This window comes from Scyliorhinus canicula, chromosome 4 (genome assembly GCF_902713615.1).
Source record: "Scyliorhinus canicula chromosome 4, sScyCan1.1, whole genome shotgun sequence".
NCBI lineage: Eukaryota > Metazoa > Chordata > Chondrichthyes > Carcharhiniformes > Scyliorhinidae > Scyliorhinus > Scyliorhinus canicula.
The window spans coordinates 95,902,652-95,922,945 of NC_052149.1; the positions used below are offsets into that span (position 1 = coordinate 95,902,652).

The window sequence follows — 20,294 nt, forward strand, 5'->3', positions numbered from 1 at the left end:
ATTAAACCAAGGCCCTGTCTGCCCCCTTGAATGGGCGCTAAAGATTCCAAGTCAATATTTCAAAGAAGAGCAGGAGAGTTATCCCCGGAGTTGTATCGAATATTTATCCGAGAATCAACATTGCAGAAACAGATTTTTGGGTCATTATCCTGTTATTGTTTGTGGGAGCAAATTAGTTCCCATGTTTCCTACATTACAACAACGACGACACATCAAAAGTGTTTCATTTGATCGCTTCTCAGCCTTTTAGCTAAGATGAGCGTGAGGTCAGGTGTAATGACTGGATCTGGTATGTCTGGCTTGTGGGGGCCATGAATTAGATTCAATTTGAATTGGTTTTTGGGGCCCCCATGGCACAGGCCCGCCTGTGGATCGGTGGGTCACGATCGCGAGCCAGGCCACCGTGGGCACCCCCCTAGGACCCTGAGCCTGCCCACGCCGCCACGTCCAGCCGGTAAGGGACCAACTCCAATTTACGCTGGCGGGACCTGCATAGAACGGGCAGCATATACAGCGCAGAAGGAGGCTATTCAGCCCATCGAGTCTGGACTGCCACTCTGAAAGAGCATCTTACCTAGGCCCACTCCCCCCGCCCTATCCCAGTAACCCCACCTGACCTTGGGCACTGAGGGGAAATTTAGCATGGCCAATTCACCTAACCTGCGCATCTTTGGGCTATGGGATGAAACTGGAGCACCCGGAGGAAACCCACGCAGACACGGGCAGAACGTGCAAACTCCACACAGTCACCCATTGCTGGAATTGAATCTGGGTCCCTGGAACTGTGAGGCAGCATTGCTAACCACTGTGCCATCGTTCCACCCTTGTAAGCTTAGACAGTCTTCTGGTACTGAGCTGCACAGCCAAAAATCATGAAAGGTCATTGACATTGAAAGATTAGTACTTGTTTCTCTCTCCGCAGATGCTGCCAGTGGTTATGGCACAGTGGTTAGCACTGCTGCCTCACAGTGCCAGGGACCCAGATTCAATCTGGATATTTCTGGCATTTTCTGTTTGAAGTTCAGCTTTCCAGTATCTGCATTATTATACTTTTGGCTGAATGCATAGCTGAATTCTGTTTTCTCCTGAAATCCATACACTTGGAAACCAACTGCAGATCCAAATCATTGGCTGCCTTCTCCCAAATCACCAAAGGCTACTGCATCTATTAGAATTAGAGAGAATTAGAATAGTACAGCACAGAACAGGCCCTTCGGCCCTCAATGTTGTGCCGAGCAATGATCACCCTACTCAAGCCCACGTATCCACCCTATACCAGTAACCCAACAACCCCCATTAACATTTTTTTAGGACACTAAAGGCAATTTAGCCTGGCCAATCCACCTAACCCGCACATCTTTGGACTGTGGGAGGAAACCGGAGCACCCGGAGGAAACCCACGCACACACGGGGAGGACGTGCAGACTCCGCACAGACAGTGACCCAGCCGGGAATCGAACCTGGGACCCTGGAGCTGTGAAGCATTGATGCTAACCACCATGCTACCGTGCTGCCCTACAAGGGTCTATCCCCACAACTACATGATGAGATAAGTTAGACTGGTGAATGTTCCTAGAATTGTTCTAATCACGGATTTGTTTCTCATGGATCTTCAGGATGCCCTCAATTCTTTCATTTCTCAAAATTAAATAAGTTAGAAGAACCCAGAATGTCTGTCACTGTCTTAAGATCTTGCCTGCCTTTTCTTCACTGAACCATACATTTTTATCTTTTTGTCAGTTTATTGACGGTAGGTTGGAGAAGTTAAATGCAGGGAAAGGATTTTCTGATGTTTTTGAAGATGAGATAACTGCTGGAGGCTATAGTGGAGGTAAGGCACCAACTTTTATTGAAATGTCTTTTTTTTGGCTCATTATTTCCTTTTAGATCCTGCAGACTTCACCTTTCAAATTTCTTTCAGATATCAAATTACACTCCTCCCCTCTACCCACCACCCCCAGCATCCACCCCGCCTCCACCTTGATCCTAAATTTAGGATAAAATCTGGGCTTTGCATTCGTCATGTTTAATCCACTTAACCAGATCATGATTGTTGATTTTATTTTGTTTCTGTAACATTACCTGGGCTAACGTTTGCTTTCAAAATGGCAACCCCAGGCTGTGGAGACTGGATCATCCTGCTGAAGGGGAGGGGAATCCTGCCCTGATCTTGTTGCACCCAAGGGTTCAATCCTGAATTCTTTGCTCAGTTGCTTTCATCTGGTTCAACAACTGACCTTTCCATCTGTGGATCACCGAGCATAACTGAGGAAGGGTTTTCATTGTAATATCTGTAAATGAAAACCTTTGTGGCGGAGTCTCGGCCCACAAACAACAACTCCTTATTATGGGTGTGGGAATTGAATAAGTGAGGGAAAGACTTCTGTTGTCAAGTTAAATGTACATGCCGGAACAAAGAGAGAGAGAGAATTATTGTCCCAGCCGAAAACAAACGGCTTCTATAAAAGCTTAACTATTCTCTAGTTCAATAGATTTTCATGAAGGCCCATTGCTCAATCTTACAACGGGTAGTCATCATTCTACAAATCAAGTCATTTTCCACTTACGAGTCAAGGTAAGTTACCCAAACTGGACAACGACAGGGGTACCTGCCTTGACGAGAGATTTATTACTTGCATTAGAGCTGACATTAGATTAGATTTTGTGCACTGTACATAATTTCCTATAAATGCACAATCTGAAATATTTACCGGCCATTTTTTGCTCACCACATGAAATATGACTTGAATATCTGAGGAGTAATCGCAGAACCATGTTTTAATTATCCACAGGAAATTCAAAGTCTTACCAGCAATGGATGCACACAGTCAAGGTGAGAACGATATGCCCGTTAATGCTGATCAACAATACACACTTGTTTCTCGCTATATTTGTTCTAGTTTAGCATTATCAGCAGTAACAAATAGCATTGCTTACCTAGCACTACTGAATAATCTTTCCTTACCGATAATCTTCAAGCAACAATTGGATGGGGATTTGGCACATTGGTTCAGTGCTTTTTTTGCATTCTTTGGCTCCGGAACCAGCCTCGGCTTGACAGGGTGATCTTCTACCCTGTGTAAAGCTACCCTGGTGGTCTGAGAGGTATATATACTTGAATGGATTCATAACACAAAAGAGTGATTGTGGCTCAATGCAAAGTGATGGTAAATTTGCAATCTTCTGTAGAATCCACAATGACTGAAAAGGACGTTTAGTAGACGATAGAAGCGGAAGCTGTTGTCCTGAAATTAGGGCACTATTTGTGGAGTAACCATCACTTAGCCTTGTGTAGCATGTCTATGTAGCGATGTTAACAACCGATCATATCTGCAACTTGAGCAGTTCCACGGGATAACCCTCATAGACGATGTAACCTTGCATTTTTTGAGATGTGGTGTGTAAAGAACACCAGAGGACTTTTGTGTCACCAAAGTGCAAAGTCTGCTGTGTGAGATATGAATACAGGATGAAATTTCTGTCTCACTTACCTGTCAGGGTGGCATTCAGACAAAACCGTTGCCCCTTATTCTACCACCCGTTCACCAAATTGATGAAACAAAACAAATTCAAGATCTCGAGTGAAAGAATGGTGTCCATAAACCTTTCTTATGTGAAAATGTAATTAGTGTGTCCACCCATATTATAATCATCTTGAATTTCAAAGGAGCCAGTAAAATCAGCAAATGTATTTTTCAATATTACCTCCTTTGAATTATTCTTGAGATAAAGTGAGAATGCTCAAAGTCTTCTGATGTACTTAAATCCCCACAACTCAATTAAGGCAATATCTAACTATTTTTGAGGACTACTCTTATAACTGCTCAAGTTGCAGATATGGTCTGTGGTGACATCACATGAAATAATGCTGCACAAGATGATCCACAGCTCATGTCCTGATTTCAGAACAGTAACTTCCACTTCTAACATCCAGGCAGCCCTATGGATTCCATGCCTGAACTGGTAAGTCAAACATTGAGGGGGCCTTAGAAATGCTTCCTTTCCTAGATGTTACTGCTTTGGTGTTTGCATGCATGTGAAACTTTATAATTTATGATTTCCAGCCGAAAATTTTTTCAATTTAGTAAATAAATGTGAGCGAGGATAAACCTGCTACGTTAGCAGATTGTAAGACAGTGGGTGAATTTCTCTGGCCTCTCACAGCGTGTTACTCAGTAGCAGGAAGCAGTCCGCCATTGGCTGGAGGCGGGATCTTCTGGTCCCGCTGCTGCCAATGGGATTGTCCATTGAATTCATCCCACGCCGCTGGGAAACCCGCTGTGGGGGTGCACTGTTGGCGGGACCGCAAGATCCCGCTGGCATGCACAGCCAGAAAATCCTGCCCCTCGATATCTATATTTCACAGGAATAACATAAAAAGACTTGGACCACTGGCTTATCAAGGGGGAGTTAAAATTAATTTAAAGAACAACTTGACCTGATTCAAATAAATAAAACAAAGATTTAGATTCCCACCAAGTAATGTGAGGATAGCCGAAGACATTTGGAAATGTAGACCTGTATTTGGACAGTGCTGTTTACTTCACTAGCATCTCCCAAAGCCTGTCACAATCCGTTCACTACAGTTGGAAGAGCGCTTTTTGTTTGCAGATGCACCAAGGTCACATGGTTCCACTGAAGTAAATGACCAGTTAATCTGTCCTGGCGATGTTGATTGAGAAAATTTTGGACAGAAGATCGTAATAATAATAACCTTTATTGTCACAAATAGGCTTACATTAACACTGCAATGAAGTTACTGTGAAAATCCCCTAGTCACCACACTCCGGCGTCTGTTCGGGTACACTGAGGGAGAATTCAGAATGTCCAAATTACCTGACAGCACGTCTTTCCGGACTTGTGGGAGGAAACCGGAGCACCCGGAGGAAACCCACGCAGACATGGGGAGAACATGCAGACTCCACACAGAGAATGACCCAAGCCGGGAATCGAACCTGGGACTCTGGAGCTGTGAAGCACAGTGCTAACCACTGAGCTACCGCGCTGCCCTAAAGAAAGTCTTGCTTTTCAAACAAAGCGTAAATGGGACTTTGATTCAATGTCTTATCCAAAACATGCACTTCAATGCCTCAATACAGCACTGAAGTGACAGCCTGCATTATGTGGTGAAGTCCCACCACAGGACTGAGACTTCAGCTTGCAACGTGACTCAGACAAAAGTGCTGGCATTCAGCAAAAAGTAAAAGAAATTGACAGAAAGCAACAAAAGCGACCCTAAAAATGATAACTATATTCAAGGAACAGAGGCAAACAGTAAGATGACTGAGAAATAGAAAACGTAGAGAAATAGACCTTCGTGTGAGTCTTCACAGGGGAGGCGAAAAAACATTAATTTACAAAAAGTAGGTAAGGAAAAACAAAAGGTAAAGTTGTCGTAGGCCCAGATGACCATAGGCTACTTTCTCCTTTTAAGGGGAGAGCTGACTGATGGTGATTTAACCTGAGGATCACCATACCCAGGCGAGGGGTAAAGTTGAGAAGGCTGGGCCTTCATCAATAACCTCACCCAGTACAGGAATTGAACCCCCGCTGCTGACCTCGCTCTGCATCACGAACCAGCTATCTGGTGAACCATCTATCTGGAACCAGCTGTCACGTGACCTAAACCAGCCCCGCACATTAATGGTTGCGTGAATACTATAAAAACAAATTTCCTGAAACTAAAAAATGACCAAAATTGTGAATCTTGTTTAACTTAAGTTACTGTAAGCTTTGTTTTTTTTTGTTACATTTCTTTCTATTCGTTTTAGGGAAAATCACAGTTTTGCAAGGGAAAGCAATCATTGGATATTTTTTCCTTTACAGAAAGGTGGAGCTCTAATAAATACAGTGATGACGAAAGCAAATCCTGCCATGAAGACAGCATACAAATTTGTAAGTCACTAAACTGGGTTCCTACGAATATTCAATTAAGTGCCACAATACTGTAGGTGGACTGTGATGATGTAAACTATCTACTCATTAAATGGGACAGTTGCATGTTTTGGTAACATATTTTGATATACGTTATGCTTAAAAATAAACTGCTCCTTATCTTTAAATGAAAGAACAATCTGTGATCGCTCTTGTTGATCATAAATCTCAGTCTTAACGTTTAGCAGATGTTCAAATCTCTGGAACTAAAGCCTCCAGCCAAACTTCTTTACACAGAACTATGTCCATATATTTTGCTGGGCACATCCTAGTTTTCCTCTCCTCATGCCAAAAATAGACACCGTGGACTTCTGGGCCATAGTCTCTATTCAAGATGTGACAAAAGAGGGAATATTGTGTAAAGTGATTGCTTCCATTTTACCTTACACTCACTATTTGAAACTTAAACTTTTTTCTATGGGTACAAATGCTTTAGTTTATTTCAAAATAAATTTAAAGTACCCCGTTCATTTTCGTTCCAATTAAGGGACAATTTAATGTGACCAATCCACCTACCCTGCACATCTTTGGGTTGTTAGGGGTGAGAGCCACGCAGACACGAGGAGAATGTGCAAACTCCACTTGGGTCCTCAGCGCTGTGAGGCAGCAGTGCTAACCACTGCGCCATTGTGCAGCCCTGCTTTAGTTTTTTGAAGTGAAGTCATGGTTTAAGTTTAAACAGAAATTTGCTTACATAATCTTGTAGTATCTCCCTTGAGGCAGTGCAGTCAGGTAGCAGTTTAGAAAAGAAGTGCTTTTTTTCTCCCTTGCATAAAAAAATAATGCTTGGTATGTTTAAATGTGGTAACAGGGTCCATTTTTTATGACAGTGGGAAATGGGTTTATCACATGTAAACATTTTCATTGATGGTGTCTAGTCCACCATTTGAGTGATCTGATCTTACATAACTGAAAATGACTTAAAAGAATACACAGAACCATTTACTAATTTCATTGGTGCACATCAGTCAGTTTCTTCGGAAATTAAGTTGTTTTTATGAATAAAAGCTAATGAAAGGTGTTCAGGTTTGCATTAAAAAGTCTCACCTTGAAGAGCCTTCTCTTGAGGATCACAAGCGAAAGGTCAGCATGATGAGAAGTTTGATCTGAGGACGTGGCAAAATTTGTACATAGAACATAGAACAGTACAGCACAGAACAGGCCCTTCGGCCCTCGATGTTGTGCCGAGCAATGATCACCCTACTTAAACCCACGGAACCCGTATCCCAACAATCCCCCCATTAACCTTACACAACGGGCAATTTAGCATGGCCAATCCACCTAACCCGCACATCTTTGGACTGTGGGAGGAAACCGGAGCACCCGGAGGAAACCCACGCACACACGGAGAGGACGTGCAGACTCCACACAGGGCTAGCTTTCAGCACAAAACATCGGAAAGCTCAGGTTGGGCAAGACGTCATTTATAGTTGAAACTCCATGGTCATTTGCACTAGTTTGGTCAAATAGCGCTCAAGAAACCAGGTCAGCCTAGCAGACGCTTTACCCAATACGTTGCAAAAGAGGTAACTGTGATCGCTTCACAGCTCTAGGGTCCCAGGTTCGATTCCGGCTTGGGTCACTGTCTGTGCGGAGTCTGCACATCCTCCCCGTGTGTGCGTGGGTTTCCTCCGGGTACTCCGGTTTCCTCGCACAGTCCAAAGATGTGCAGGTTAGGTGGATTGGCCATGCTAAATTGTCCTTAGTATCCAGAATTGCCCTTAGTGTTGGGTGGGGTTACTGGGTTATGGGGATAGGGTGGAGTTGTTGACCTTGGGTAGGATGCTCTTTCCAAGAGCCGGTGCAGACTCGATGGGCCGAATGGCCTCCTTCTGCACTGTAAATTCTATGTGACATCAATAAGCTTGGGTTATCGTCTTTTATACCATTAAAGGTGATAATCAAAAGATTATGGGCTGGATTCTCTACCCCGCCACTTTTGTACCCTGACCCGCCGGCGGGATTCTCCATTACGCCGGCTGTTCAATGGGGTTTCCCATTGTGGGTCAGCCCCACGCTGTCGGGAAGCCCCCGGGCACCGGCAAAATGGAGAATCCCATTGGCAGAGAATCCCACCCCAGATGTTTCATCTGAAATTCCTGTTGATTGATAATTCAAACTAGGAAACAGGGAAGTATATTTTGATTTTTTAAATACCCCATTCATTTAATTCTCACCTAAATGGTAGCATGCTCATTTATTGTTTTGCAAATGTTTTAGCATTGGTTTCACAGACAATATTCAACCATCTGTTGCTTCTTTCACAAATGACTGAATAATCATTCGCTGTCATTTGATGACCTGTATTTGTGTAAACTCTAAAATTCACAAATCAGATTTCACAGAAAATTTACATTGCACAAAGATTGCTTTCACTGGTTTACATTGGCTTCTTAAAGATCGAAAATGTAATTTGTACCCAGTGATAGCACATTGCCCAAAGGTTCTGTGCAATTGAGTAATAATGTGACGTTTGACCTGTGAGACTAGTTATATGGCTGGCCCCCTGTTTGGGCCAGGGGAGGCCAGATATATGCCACATGTATCGCGGCAAAATGTGTATGAGAGCCATGCAGAGATGGTCCTGCTGCTGAATGATGTTGACAAAAACCCTGGAGCAGGTTGCTTGGCCGCCCTCGAATGGAATGATGCTCGGTTTGAAGGACAAGTTTAAGGCTGACAATCTCACTCCGTGAGAAGGGAAACTTGTACAAAATTGCTTCTCGCACACCTTTCTACACAAATTATCTTTGTAAGAAGTCTTACAACACCAGGTTAAAGTCCAACAGGTTTGTTTCGAATCACTAGCTTTCGGACCACTGCTCCTTCCTCAGGTCTGTGGAAGGAGCAGTGCTCCGAAGGCTAGTGATTCGAAACAAACCTGTTGGACTTTAACCTGGCGTTGTAAGACTACTTACTGTGCTCACCTCAGCCCAACGCTGGCATCTCCACATCAAAGTTATCTTTGGCAGAGCTATTGTAGTTTTAATGAGCATTTATTTCAGAGGCAGACTCCATGGTAGCCAGATTGGATTCTGATTTTGTGCAATGTTGTTGATCGTAAGATATTAAAACAAGGAAACAACACTCAAAGTTCAAGGTTGTCCAATTAATTCTTTCAAGAAATCTCGATTCTAAAATGGTGATGGCCTAATTCAGCTAAGTTGAATAAAAGTCTGTTTGAAAACCTAGAAATTGCTCCAAACAAAATGAATGACTTTTGGATGAAAACAAATTCTGATGAACAAACTGGCTCAGCAAAACTGCTTGTAATTATTAAGAAGGGTGCTGTCCTTAATGTGCAGTGAAACAAATTGGTTCTGGAAGTAACCTGAAAGAAAACCACTCATGACTGTTCAGATTTCATATTGAGAAATTTGTATCTCATTTGAAAGGATGGCTGTATCAAACCATTTTTTTTCTTCAAGGCTAAGAACCAGGCTAAGATGGGGATCAAAGAAGTAAAGAGCATGTTAAAACAGAAGGTACATAACATATCTGACTCCAGTGACATTGTATTCTTTGAAATATCTAAAACAAGAAAGTTGCAAGAGACATTGTCTGTTAATGATTTGTGAAATTTGCTTCGTTCTTTGTTCAATAACATACATTTTTCATAACTGACCCTCAGGCTATCTTGATCTGTTATTGTTTCATGCTGAGGTTGAATGTTCCCTTTTTTGTTTGCATATTTTATTAGAGAAATATTGATGTCTCGAATATTTCTTGGAACAAAATGTGTATTTTGATGAAGCTGATTGTTTTGATAGCGCAGTTAAATGTCAAATTGGGACTGAAATCAGTGTGAACATGCATGTAAAATTTGTGTGAAGCTAGCAGCAAAGAATGTCAAATCATCCTCTGTGGGCAACAAAAGAGCATGACTTCTTTCCTTTATATTAAGCACAGGACTGATTTGTCAGTTCTTAAGCTGATTGTGTTGAAGAAAACTACTTTCTTTGTGTGTGTTTGGGGGGTGGGGAGATGGTGGTGGCGGCTGGCCTGTGGGAGCACAAAATAATTTGGGATTGACAAGTAATTGGTCTCGTCTCAGGTCATAGAATTACATTGAACTGCTGAGAATGAATTGTTTATTTTGCGCAGGAGACAAATGAAGACGATGACTTGCATCATAGTGAGAGACTTTCACCAAACCTGCAGAGGCGTTCAAACTCTGATCTTTTACAGAACCGGCTTCCAACCACCAAACGTAAACGGGTAAGAAAAGGAGTTAAGGAGTTGGATTGATTGTTCAATATTACTCAATAAGAGGAGGTGGTAGGTGGTGGTGTAATAGTATTGTCACTATCAGTAATCAAGAGACCTAGCATACTGATTTGGAGACTAGGGTTCGAATCCCATCATGGCAGATGGTGGAGTTGGAACGAAAAATCTAACTGCGATGATAAAACCATTGTCCATTGGCATAAAAAAACCCATCTGGTTCACTAATGTTGCATTATTAGCAATACCTTCCATTCTAACAAATGAGCATGTGACACAAATAATGTATAATGTGACAAAAATTTGAATTTACAGCACTGGATTAGGTGAATAATAAACTTTGGGCTGGATTTTCTGCTTGTTACATTCAAACTTGCTAAAAGACTTTCTCTGGGACTTTGTTCTGGAGCTTGCCGTTAACGTGCCGCACAGCACCCTTCACGGACCATATTCTCCGGAGCGGGGTTTGAACATTTAGGGCTGTGAATAGGAGAAATTTCTTCACTCAAAAGCTTATCAATTTGTTTATCCTTGAAGGTTGGGAAGCTCCACGGTTGAATATGTCTAAAGGCAAATTTTTGTTTTCTCAGGCAAAAAACAATAGATTTGGGAGTGGGTGAGAATGTGGAGTTGAGGATGAGGTCATGATTTTATTGAATGGCAGACCAGGCACGTATGGTTTACTCCTGCTCCTGTTTCTGATGTTCTTGTGGGTCATCTGGAACCTCCTTGAACAGGTAAAATATCTGTGCACCTCCTTAGTCAGTAAGATCGAAGGATCTTTATTATGTGGGAAAAAGCCTAAACCAGTAAGTATCTGTTAGAAGCTTCAATTCAACGTAAATTTGGAACTGAAAGTGAAATAAAGTGAAGGAATAAAAGATTGAATTAAACAAGGGCATGATAAAATAGGTGAATAAAAAGTGAAATTTACAACGATAACTAAAATCTGAAAGAATAAAACTCACGTTTGAGAAAGTTAATATTCAGTTCTAAATAAGTAATTTTGCAGTAACTAAGATAATAATCTTTATTGTCACAAGTGGGCTTATATTAACAGGGCAATGAAGTTACTGAGAAAAGCACCTGGTCCCCACATTCCGCCGCCTGTTTGGGTACATGGAGGGAGAATTCTGAACGTCCAAATTATCTAACAACATGGACGCGATTCTCCGCTCTCCACGCCGGGGGGGAGAATCGCGGGAGGGCCGGGCGAATTATGACACGCCGCCCTGGCACCCCCCGCAATTCCCCCCCCCCCACCCCCCCAATGGCGTGTCGCGTTTTTCGACAGGCCGTTCGGAGAATCGCCGCTCGCTGTTTCTCATGGCGACCGGCGAATCTCCGGCCCGGATGGGCCGAGCGGCCTGCCGAACCCGACCGGTTCACGCCGGCGCCAACCACACCTGGTCACTGCCGGCATGAACAGCACGCGACTTCTGTGTTTGGGGCCTGTGGAGGACGGAGGGAGGATCGAGCACCACGGGCGTGCTCAGGAGATGTCTGATCCGCGATCGGTGCCCAACGATCGTCGGGCGGTCCTCTCTAAAAGACGCACTCTTTTCCCTCCGCCGCCCTGCAAGATCAAGCCGCCATGTCTTGCGGGGCAGCGGAGGGGAAGACGGCAACCGCACATGCGCGGGTTGGCGCCGGCAAACCTGCACATGCGCGGCTGACGTCACTTAGGCGCTGCCGGCCACGTCATTCCCGGCGTGCCGCTTTGACGCAAGCGTCAAGGCCCGGCACCCGAGATTCACGCACCGCCGCTCCTAGCCCCCCGGGGGGGGTGGGGGGTGGGGGTGGGGGTGGGGGTGGGGGGAGAATAGAGGGCGAGGAGCAGCCTCCGACGGAGTGAAACACTCCAGGTTTCACTCCGGCGTCGGTTGTTTGTCTCCCGATGGGAGAATTCTGCCGCATGTCTTTTGGGACTTGTGTGAGGAAACCAGAGCACCCAGAGGAAACCCACGCAGACACAGGGAGAACGTGCAGACTCCGCACAGACAGTGACCCGAGCCGGAAATCGAACCTGGGACCCTGGTGCTGTGAAGCATCAGTGCTAACTACTGTGCTATCGTGCCACCCATATATACTGTGCTTGCACTAGAATGGGCAGCCCTCTACAGTTTCTGCCGCGTGGAGACCACGTTTGTAAGCTAAGGAAAACAACTTCACACCATTTAGAATAGTTGAATGAGGAGCCAAATTAAGTGATGCCAATTTCAGGGAATGTTGAAGAGGATCGTCACACCTTGGATAGCAGTTCCCAGATTTTTGTTGTTCACTCTGCCTACGCAGTCACCACAAGTTTCTGTTTAATTTCCATGTAACTAATGGCAAGCACTGTTATTCCCCCACCTTTAATTCTACAGCAAAGTCTGGCCCAATATGTTCAGCTGACATGAGCAATTGAGACAGTCGGGAAGTAGAGATGAGTGTTTTGTTTGAAGCTGACTTTACACCAGCACTGTTGTACTTTGAGATCTGGAAGAGGAATTGCTTGCAGTCTTTATTTTGCTGCAGCTGGTAACCTCGTCCTGGCAATAGACAGGTAAACCTAGCTTTAAATTGCTGCGTGTGTCTGTCACTAGTTGTATTCAATTGTGTAAATGCTGGACTGGGTTTGCGGTGAATGCAATTAATTGGTGCCAGACAAGAAAAGCTTCAGTTTAACATCATAAAACCTAGTTGTGTGCACTATTGTAAGCCTTATTATGAAGCACACTGTGCTGATGCAAAAAAGCTTTTTTACCAGTTGCCCTTGTGTTGCTCTTTTCATTGCATCTTTCTCTTCGTTAAATAAATGACAGGTTGACTCAGTCAGGCCACTCTGTCCTGAGGTAAGCCTCACTCCAGGATCCATCCCCATGACTAATCTAGCCTGGTTTGTCAGTACAATATTGAGAGGTTTCTGCGTTGCTGGAACTAAGGTCTTCCAGATAGGAAGTTGAACTAATGCGCTGTCTGGCTCTTCAGGTGAACCTAAAGGATCCTGTGGCAATTGTTCAAAGACGAGCAGGGAATTCTGGTGTCTCTGACAAGAATCATTCCTGAACCAAACTTATCAAATTGTGATTTATTCCGCTCCTTGTGGAAGTCATACTGACCCTTTCATAATGCATTCAAGTGTTGTGAACTTAGAATTGTTGGCCAATAGTCAAATGTTCACATTTGTGGCATTTTGAAATTCAAACAAGTTGCTTTGCAAATAGTTATTGTTGCCACCAATTTAAGGAGTGACTTAGAGTCCATGTAACTATGGATGATAAATTAGTGTTGGGAGATGGGCAAAGTAATGCATTTCAGAGCATCATCTGTGATTGCCAGAAAATATTACCGGGCCTAAGCAAGCAGATGGTAAGCATCTCTGTTTACAAACATTAAAAGAAGACTTTCATCTTCAAAATTTCAAGTTCACTTCCAAATCCCTTTCCCTGCCAACTGCTTTGAGCCGTGTTGCTGGTACTTCGAAATCTCCCTCATTCCATGTTTTTTTCCATTCTCAGGTGAATACCATTATTTTTGCAATGTTTTTGGGAATGGTTGATGTAATTATAGTTCTCTTGTGACTGTGCTGTAAGTTGTTTACAGAATCCTGACTCAGTAAACAAAACTACACAATAGCCACAGGGCTCCTTGATTCAATGATGAAGCATTAAATGGCTTCAGTGAGGTTGCCCTTGCCTGAATTAGTTCGTTGAAGGAGTACCAATGGCAGCTGCACAAGAGAAGTAACCAAATGGTTTCTGCTGCATCACTTGTGGAAATAGAAAGTAATCTTTTGTATAAAAATAATAAATGTATTTGAGGGCCTTGCTGGTTTAAAATGAACCAAATTTGAATGGCGATTTTCCCCATGAACCCTACATTTGTATGCATGCGATATTGACAGTACTGCTTTTGAAAGATATGGCTTTGAATGATATGCCTTTTGAAATAAACGTAATGGGAATGCGAGCCTCATTGACGAGGCCAGCATTTATTGCGTATTCCTAATTGCCCTTGATTTGGTGCTGAGCCTTGTCCTTGTAAAGGCTGTACTCCATGGGGTGGAGGTGCACTTACAGTATTCTTACGGACGGAGTTAGAGAATGTTTGGCCTGGCGACAGTGAAGAAGTGGCAATGCAGTTCCAAATCCGATTCAGTACAATAGGTTAACCATACTAGAGGAACAAGAAGGACAGTTCAGACAGGAATGCACACGAGTGAAATGAGGATCTTGATGCATATGGACCATATAACCAACTGGCTTTTCCTTAACAACACCACAGTTGTCTTCACTGAAAAGTAAATGGTTGTTTCGATGCTCCCTTTTTAAAGTTTCAGTCAGCACTGTGCCTCTTGTGCGTATACTTGTCCAGCAGTTTTATCACTGTACACTAACACATACATATATACCGTATATATATCAGTGTATATGTGGAATATATATACTGAAACTATACAGAACTATATTCTGCTCATTTTAATTTACACAATTCAATTTGACAAGGAAAGGAACCAAAGTTTGGCAATTACTGGGAGTGAACTCAGCTAACTGCTTAATGTGTTTGATGTTCTAACAGAGGAAGTACCCCCCTTTAATTTGAACTGCTTATTACCATAAGGTGGAGAGAGGGATGTGATGCAAAAACATTGATTGTTTCTATAATGGAATGGAGCATTGTTCTCAGTCATTTCTGAACTCCTGTTTCACAATTTTGAAAATGATCAAAATTGGATGAGTTTCTTGGGATGCAATAACTATGGATTGCATTTTCATTGGCATTGAGGTTAAACGAGTTTATACACAATTTAGTCTTTCAGCATTTTCCAGTGAGACTTATTTTTACTGGTTTTGAAAATGAACTGTGAACTTCACCATTACACATGTGGCAATATGAAATGAATAAATCCTTCCAAAGGAATAATTTTAATAAAGCTGTGATTTGGTCACGGTCAGATTAGGCAATTTGTAATGAAAAAATAAATCATTTTGACTATTGGCCTGAATGCTGAGCAGTGGTGACATGTAGAAAAAGCTTATTTCTAGCTAAAGAAACGATTAAACTGGCGTTGCTTGTAATTATGTTTTATTTGCCAAAAACCTTCTGGTCTATTTTGGCAACAAAAATGAGTGGCATTTTATGCTTAAATGGTTCATCATAGACCATTGTGCTGTGCCGTGCATTAGATCTCGCTGATGGGCGGAATTTTAAATAAATTGACTGTCACTTTGTAACTGGGGAAAATGTCAACAGATTTATTTGAGGCTGTAGATTAGGAGAAAGATTTGGCTGTCTGTTAAGTTTTATTATTATTGCTTTACAAAAGAATACAACTGCTTTTCAAAACTACAGAAATTAAAGTGAATTCTGCCTGCTATCTCTTTTAACATATTCAGTCTTGCATAACATTTTAATTATCTGCCAAAAAGTTGTTGGTTTTTTCCATACAGCTCACATTCTTAATGGACTGCCTGTGTCATCCTTGGTGACAGTTGCCACGAGTTTCCTGACACTTCAAATGTAGACCGCGTATAGGGTCTGTTTGAATGATTCCTGATTGTTATTAACGGCATATATTCTCTAATTGTGCAGTGGCATTACTCAGAAATATTCACTTTAAAAAAAAAAAAAAATCATTTTGAGTGTAAAAATGTTTTTTTTTAAACAATTCCCTAATGCTTGTCTGGAGCCAGAGATTTTATGTAATTTTTCAGGTCTGTGGCGGTTGACAGCAGGGAGTCATGAATATCTGATATTGAGTAGCTATCCTGATGTCACAATAATGCCCCCACTTTCCTACCATTCAACTGTGTCAAGTAAATTGCCTTTTGAGTTGCAGATGGAAACCTTTTCCAAGGGGCTTCATTAAATTTAGCATATGCGTTTACAATGTTGCCACCACTTCAAATTTTATTAGCTTGCCGCTTTTTGCCCTTTTGCATCATTTTGCGAGGGTACTAACTTGTGGAGGGTCAACAAAATCATCAGTTTCCTTAGTTGGGATAATGAGGAGGTGATCTTCCTCCAAAATTGACTAATCATAGAGAAGATCCCAGTCTTCTGGCTCCACACACTGCTTTGGGAAGCTGTTCATGGCTGGGTTACTCCATATAAATGGCGAAATAATGGGGTATTGTTGTGATTTCTTGCTTTAGTGACAGTGGCTTTCTCAGGTATGGTAAAGCACAGGCAAAGGGTTATCAGAAGGCCAGTTGTGTATGTGTTTTAAATCTTTAGTGGCAAATAATTATAATAGAGCAGAAATGGGGATTTGTTTTTCTCTTAACATGAATTATAGTGTGAAATAGTTCACTTTTACCTCTCGCAGTTCATTAACTTTTTTTTCCCTCTAAACACTGCTAATGTTTAGCCATCAGCACTGTAGGCAAGAACATAGCTGTAATATCTGCTAAAAGCCCTATGGAACTAGTGTACTTATAATTAGCAATGTTTTCTCTCCTGCCAATGAAAGTTAGCTTTGTGAAACTCCAGTTAGTGCGAAAACAAATACAGTGTGCTACAAATAGCAAATAGTTTTCCTAATGTGATATTGTTGCGTTAGACTTGAAGTTACGATAAGGAGGTTGTGTTCAAATCTATGAAATTAAATGCTGCAACCACCATTCTCTGCATAACTAAATTGCGCCATCCTGTGGTCAAATGTATTAATTTCTTCATGAATATCCATGAAAACTCACACAGGAGAAAATCTTTTCAGATAAAATGAAATTCTGTTTCTGGAGCTGAAAGCAATAAGATCCTCAAACTCAGGACTGACTATATTTTTGTCTCCTTTACGCAACACAACACTATTATTGTCATGTTCTTACGTCTAGCAATGGGGAAAATATTGGAACAAGGGGTTAAATAGAAAAGTGTGGAAACTGGAGATTGAATTGAATCTGAAGTTATGCTGCTGGGTTTTTTGTCATTGTGGTTTCAGTTACATGACAACAAAAGGTAGGTGGCATAGCTTGAGTTGAATGATTGTCTAAGGCAAGACCCCCCCAAGGGTCATCTCTCACAGCTTGGCATTCACACATCGCTGTGTCTAACTCCGATGAGATGTGAGGCCAACTCTAAAAAGCGCTCTGTCAGTCCAATGGAAACCCCCAGAAATTTAGAAACTTTCAGACCAATTTATTTTGATCAGAAGCAGACATTTCCACCCTCTTATTGGATACGTCCTCGCATTGCAAAGTAATTGATGGGGCTGATACTCATCGAGGTGAAGTAGTATGCAATAAATGCAGCCAAAATTGTAAATGCGGCACGTTAGTTGGTATCTGAAGGAGAATGATAGGTTAAGATGCCAGATGGAACCCTTTATCATAACACTCAAGTTAACTAGTATTTAGAACAAAGGGGAGTCGCTGCTGTCCATGTTGAAGTCTGTACTGTCTTCCAACAAATCCCTTCCTTTCAAGTCCTGCCCCACACGACTACTTGGCCTCCTCATGGTGATTTGTCTCGTGAACAAAATAAACAAAAGCTTTTGATTCCACATTCTCATTTACTGCTGTGTCATTTGTGAGACATCTTCAAAGCCACAAGCTTTAATAGATCCAGTGCCTTGTGATGCTGTCCTAATGTCTCTTTAACCCTGAAAACTCGCAGCAGAAGATGCAACCACCTGCGTAGAACCCGTTCTCTGTGAATGCACACAATTTAATGTTCTTCTATGTATTATAAGGTAACAGTCCATGGTGTTTGCATTGCAATACTTCATCCATTGATGTAGGTATTGGTTTTCTCATTCTTCGTGCAATCCAGTTTTACTGGGATCTCTCATCAGAACAGATTATGACAAAATTATGCTTATTATCATTGGAACATTTATACGGCATTGCTTTATGAAATGAAAATCGCTTATTGTCACAAGTAGGCTTCAAATGAAGTTACTTTGAAAAGCCCCTAGTCGCCACATTCCGGCGCCTGCTCGGGGAGGCTTTAGGATTCTGAATTAATATTTTCTCGATCTTTATTTGTAAATTTCAGATATCTGCACTCCTAACTCAAAAAATAAACAAATCCAATTAATATTATTCATGTAACATTTTTCCCCCAACTTATGTACCATAAAATTCCAAACTGAATATTTTGTGAAAATATATTTAATCTTTTTACTCAATGAATTATATGCCAATTTTGGAAGACACTATGCTAGTTTTAGAAGAGAAAGATAGAAGGGAAAATGTAGCAAATGAAAGAAGTATTAAACATTTTTCATTTTGATATTTGGTTGCCTGTAGCTTATCTCTGCCACAGTCTGTAGCAAGGTGAATGTAAAATGACTGTAATGTGTTGGGTCAATAACCAGGGAGTCCTGCTTTCCACTGGACCATAGTCCAGCTCTGGTCACTCAAATTCCAGTGCCCTCACCAGCTCAGTAAGAGACTAATCAGAAAGATCCAGTCTGCAAGATCAAAGGATTTTTTTTTAAAATCTAGAGTACCCAAATTTTTTTTCAATTAAGGGGCAATTTAGAGTGGCCAATCCACCTACCCTGCACATCTTTGGGTTGTGGGGATGAGACCTACACAGACACGGGGAGAATGTGCGAACTCCAAACAGACAGTGACCCGAAGCCGGGATCGATCCAGGTCCTCGGCGCTGTGTGCCAGCAGTGCTAACCACTGTGCCACCGTGCTGCCCTAGGATCAAATCATCTTCAATGTCCAGATTACTTACTTTTTATAGAATAAAAGTCCATTTAATCATCCATTTTTAATTGACAAAGGCAAAACTCGAGTATAATCTTGTGGCATGTCTCAAAATTTAAACTCTGATCTGTTTTACCTGATTAACGTCTCTGTAAATAACACTGGAATTCTCCAAAGCTCCTTGAGCACCTTTGGCATGGATGTTCATAATTAGGTTTGAGTTTGTATTGGAAGGGCAGCTTGTGTAGAACTTGCCTTGTACTCCTTGAGTTTAGAAGATTAAGGGATGATCTAGTTGAGGTGCATTAATAGGATTAAAGGGTTTGACGGGGTAGATTATATAAGAATCATTCCTGTTTATTTTGTTGTTCAGATTTCTTTATTTTTATCTTCTTGTTCTGGTCCAGGACTTGAAAGGATGGGATTTGTTAAAAGACAGTACAGAATTCAACAGGGACAGCAGCTACTTTCTTTTGTTCTAAATGCTAACTTGAGTATTATGATAAAGGGTTTCATCTGGCACCTTTACCTAACACTCTCCTTCAGATACCAACTAGCCTGGTACATTTATACTTTTGGCTGCATTTATTGTATACCCCTTCACTTCTGCCTTTCAGCAGAAGTCTCTGAAACAGCCTACTTGCCGGCACACTGTGTTCCCTGACTTTGTGTTTGGGAGAGGAGAAGCGTGGATTTTAAGAACCGATTTTTGGAGGGATGCAGGTCGATTGATTAATTGGCAAATGGTGGGTTGGCCAGAGATAGTGTTCTGCCTGACAGCAGTCAGTGTTGCTGCGTGATGCTTTCTGAGAGAACGTGTCGATATTCAGTTATGTTTTATGTCCGTTTAATTCTAACACAGTTCATAATAAAAGGCTATTTGGTCTCAACCAAGGACCTCCGGTATTAGGGGCTGGTTTAGCACAGTGGGCTAAACAGCTGGCTTGTAATGCAGAACAAGGCCAGCAGCACGGGTTCAATTCCCGTACCGGCCTCCCTAAATGGGAGTCAGAATGTGGCGATTAGGGGCTTATCACAGTAACTTCATTGAAGCCTACTTGTGACAATAAGCGATTATTATATTATTTTCAATAAAATCTAATTTCACCTGTGTTACGGCTCCGGGTCGAGTGGAGCTGGAATTTACCGTGCACCAGCCCAGAGTGCCGTGACAATAGAGAGAGAAAAATGTTTACTGGTGGGGAAGTTCAGAACCAAAATGTGGTGGTGGGGGGGTGGCCTTACAATTAGAGCTAGGCCATTTAGTCAGGTGTGATGACAGAAAGTATATCACATGAAGGGTTGTGGAAATCTGGGCAACTCTTCACCAATAGGTTGTTCAGGTTAATTCAAAATTTTAAAACTGAAATGGATTGCTTTTTGTTAGGCTTCAGGCCACGGCTGCTGTGGGTTTTGGAATCAAGGTGAGTAGGTGGAGTTAAGATCTGGATCAGTCGTGATCTAATTGAATATCAGAACTGACTCGAT

The 20,294-nt window shown here is 42.1% G+C and overlaps 1 protein-coding gene across 3 annotated transcripts in view; it reads left to right on the forward strand.

The window, feature by feature from the left end:
- The window catches only part of dennd1b (DENN/MADD domain containing 1B), a 393,500-nt gene that overhangs the window by 316,864 nt on the left and 56,342 nt on the right, over positions 1 to 20,294 (forward strand). For all 3 annotated transcript variants that reach the window (XM_038794858.1, XM_038794860.1, XM_038794861.1), the window contains 5 exons: positions 1,741 to 1,831; positions 2,793 to 2,833; positions 5,827 to 5,895; positions 9,363 to 9,419; positions 10,039 to 10,152. In XM_038794858.1, the coding sequence (XP_038650786.1) occupies positions 1,741 to 1,831; positions 2,793 to 2,833; positions 5,827 to 5,895; positions 9,363 to 9,419; positions 10,039 to 10,152 (372 nt within the window). The remainder of the gene's footprint in view (positions 1 to 1,740; positions 1,832 to 2,792; positions 2,834 to 5,826; positions 5,896 to 9,362; positions 9,420 to 10,038; positions 10,153 to 20,294) is intronic.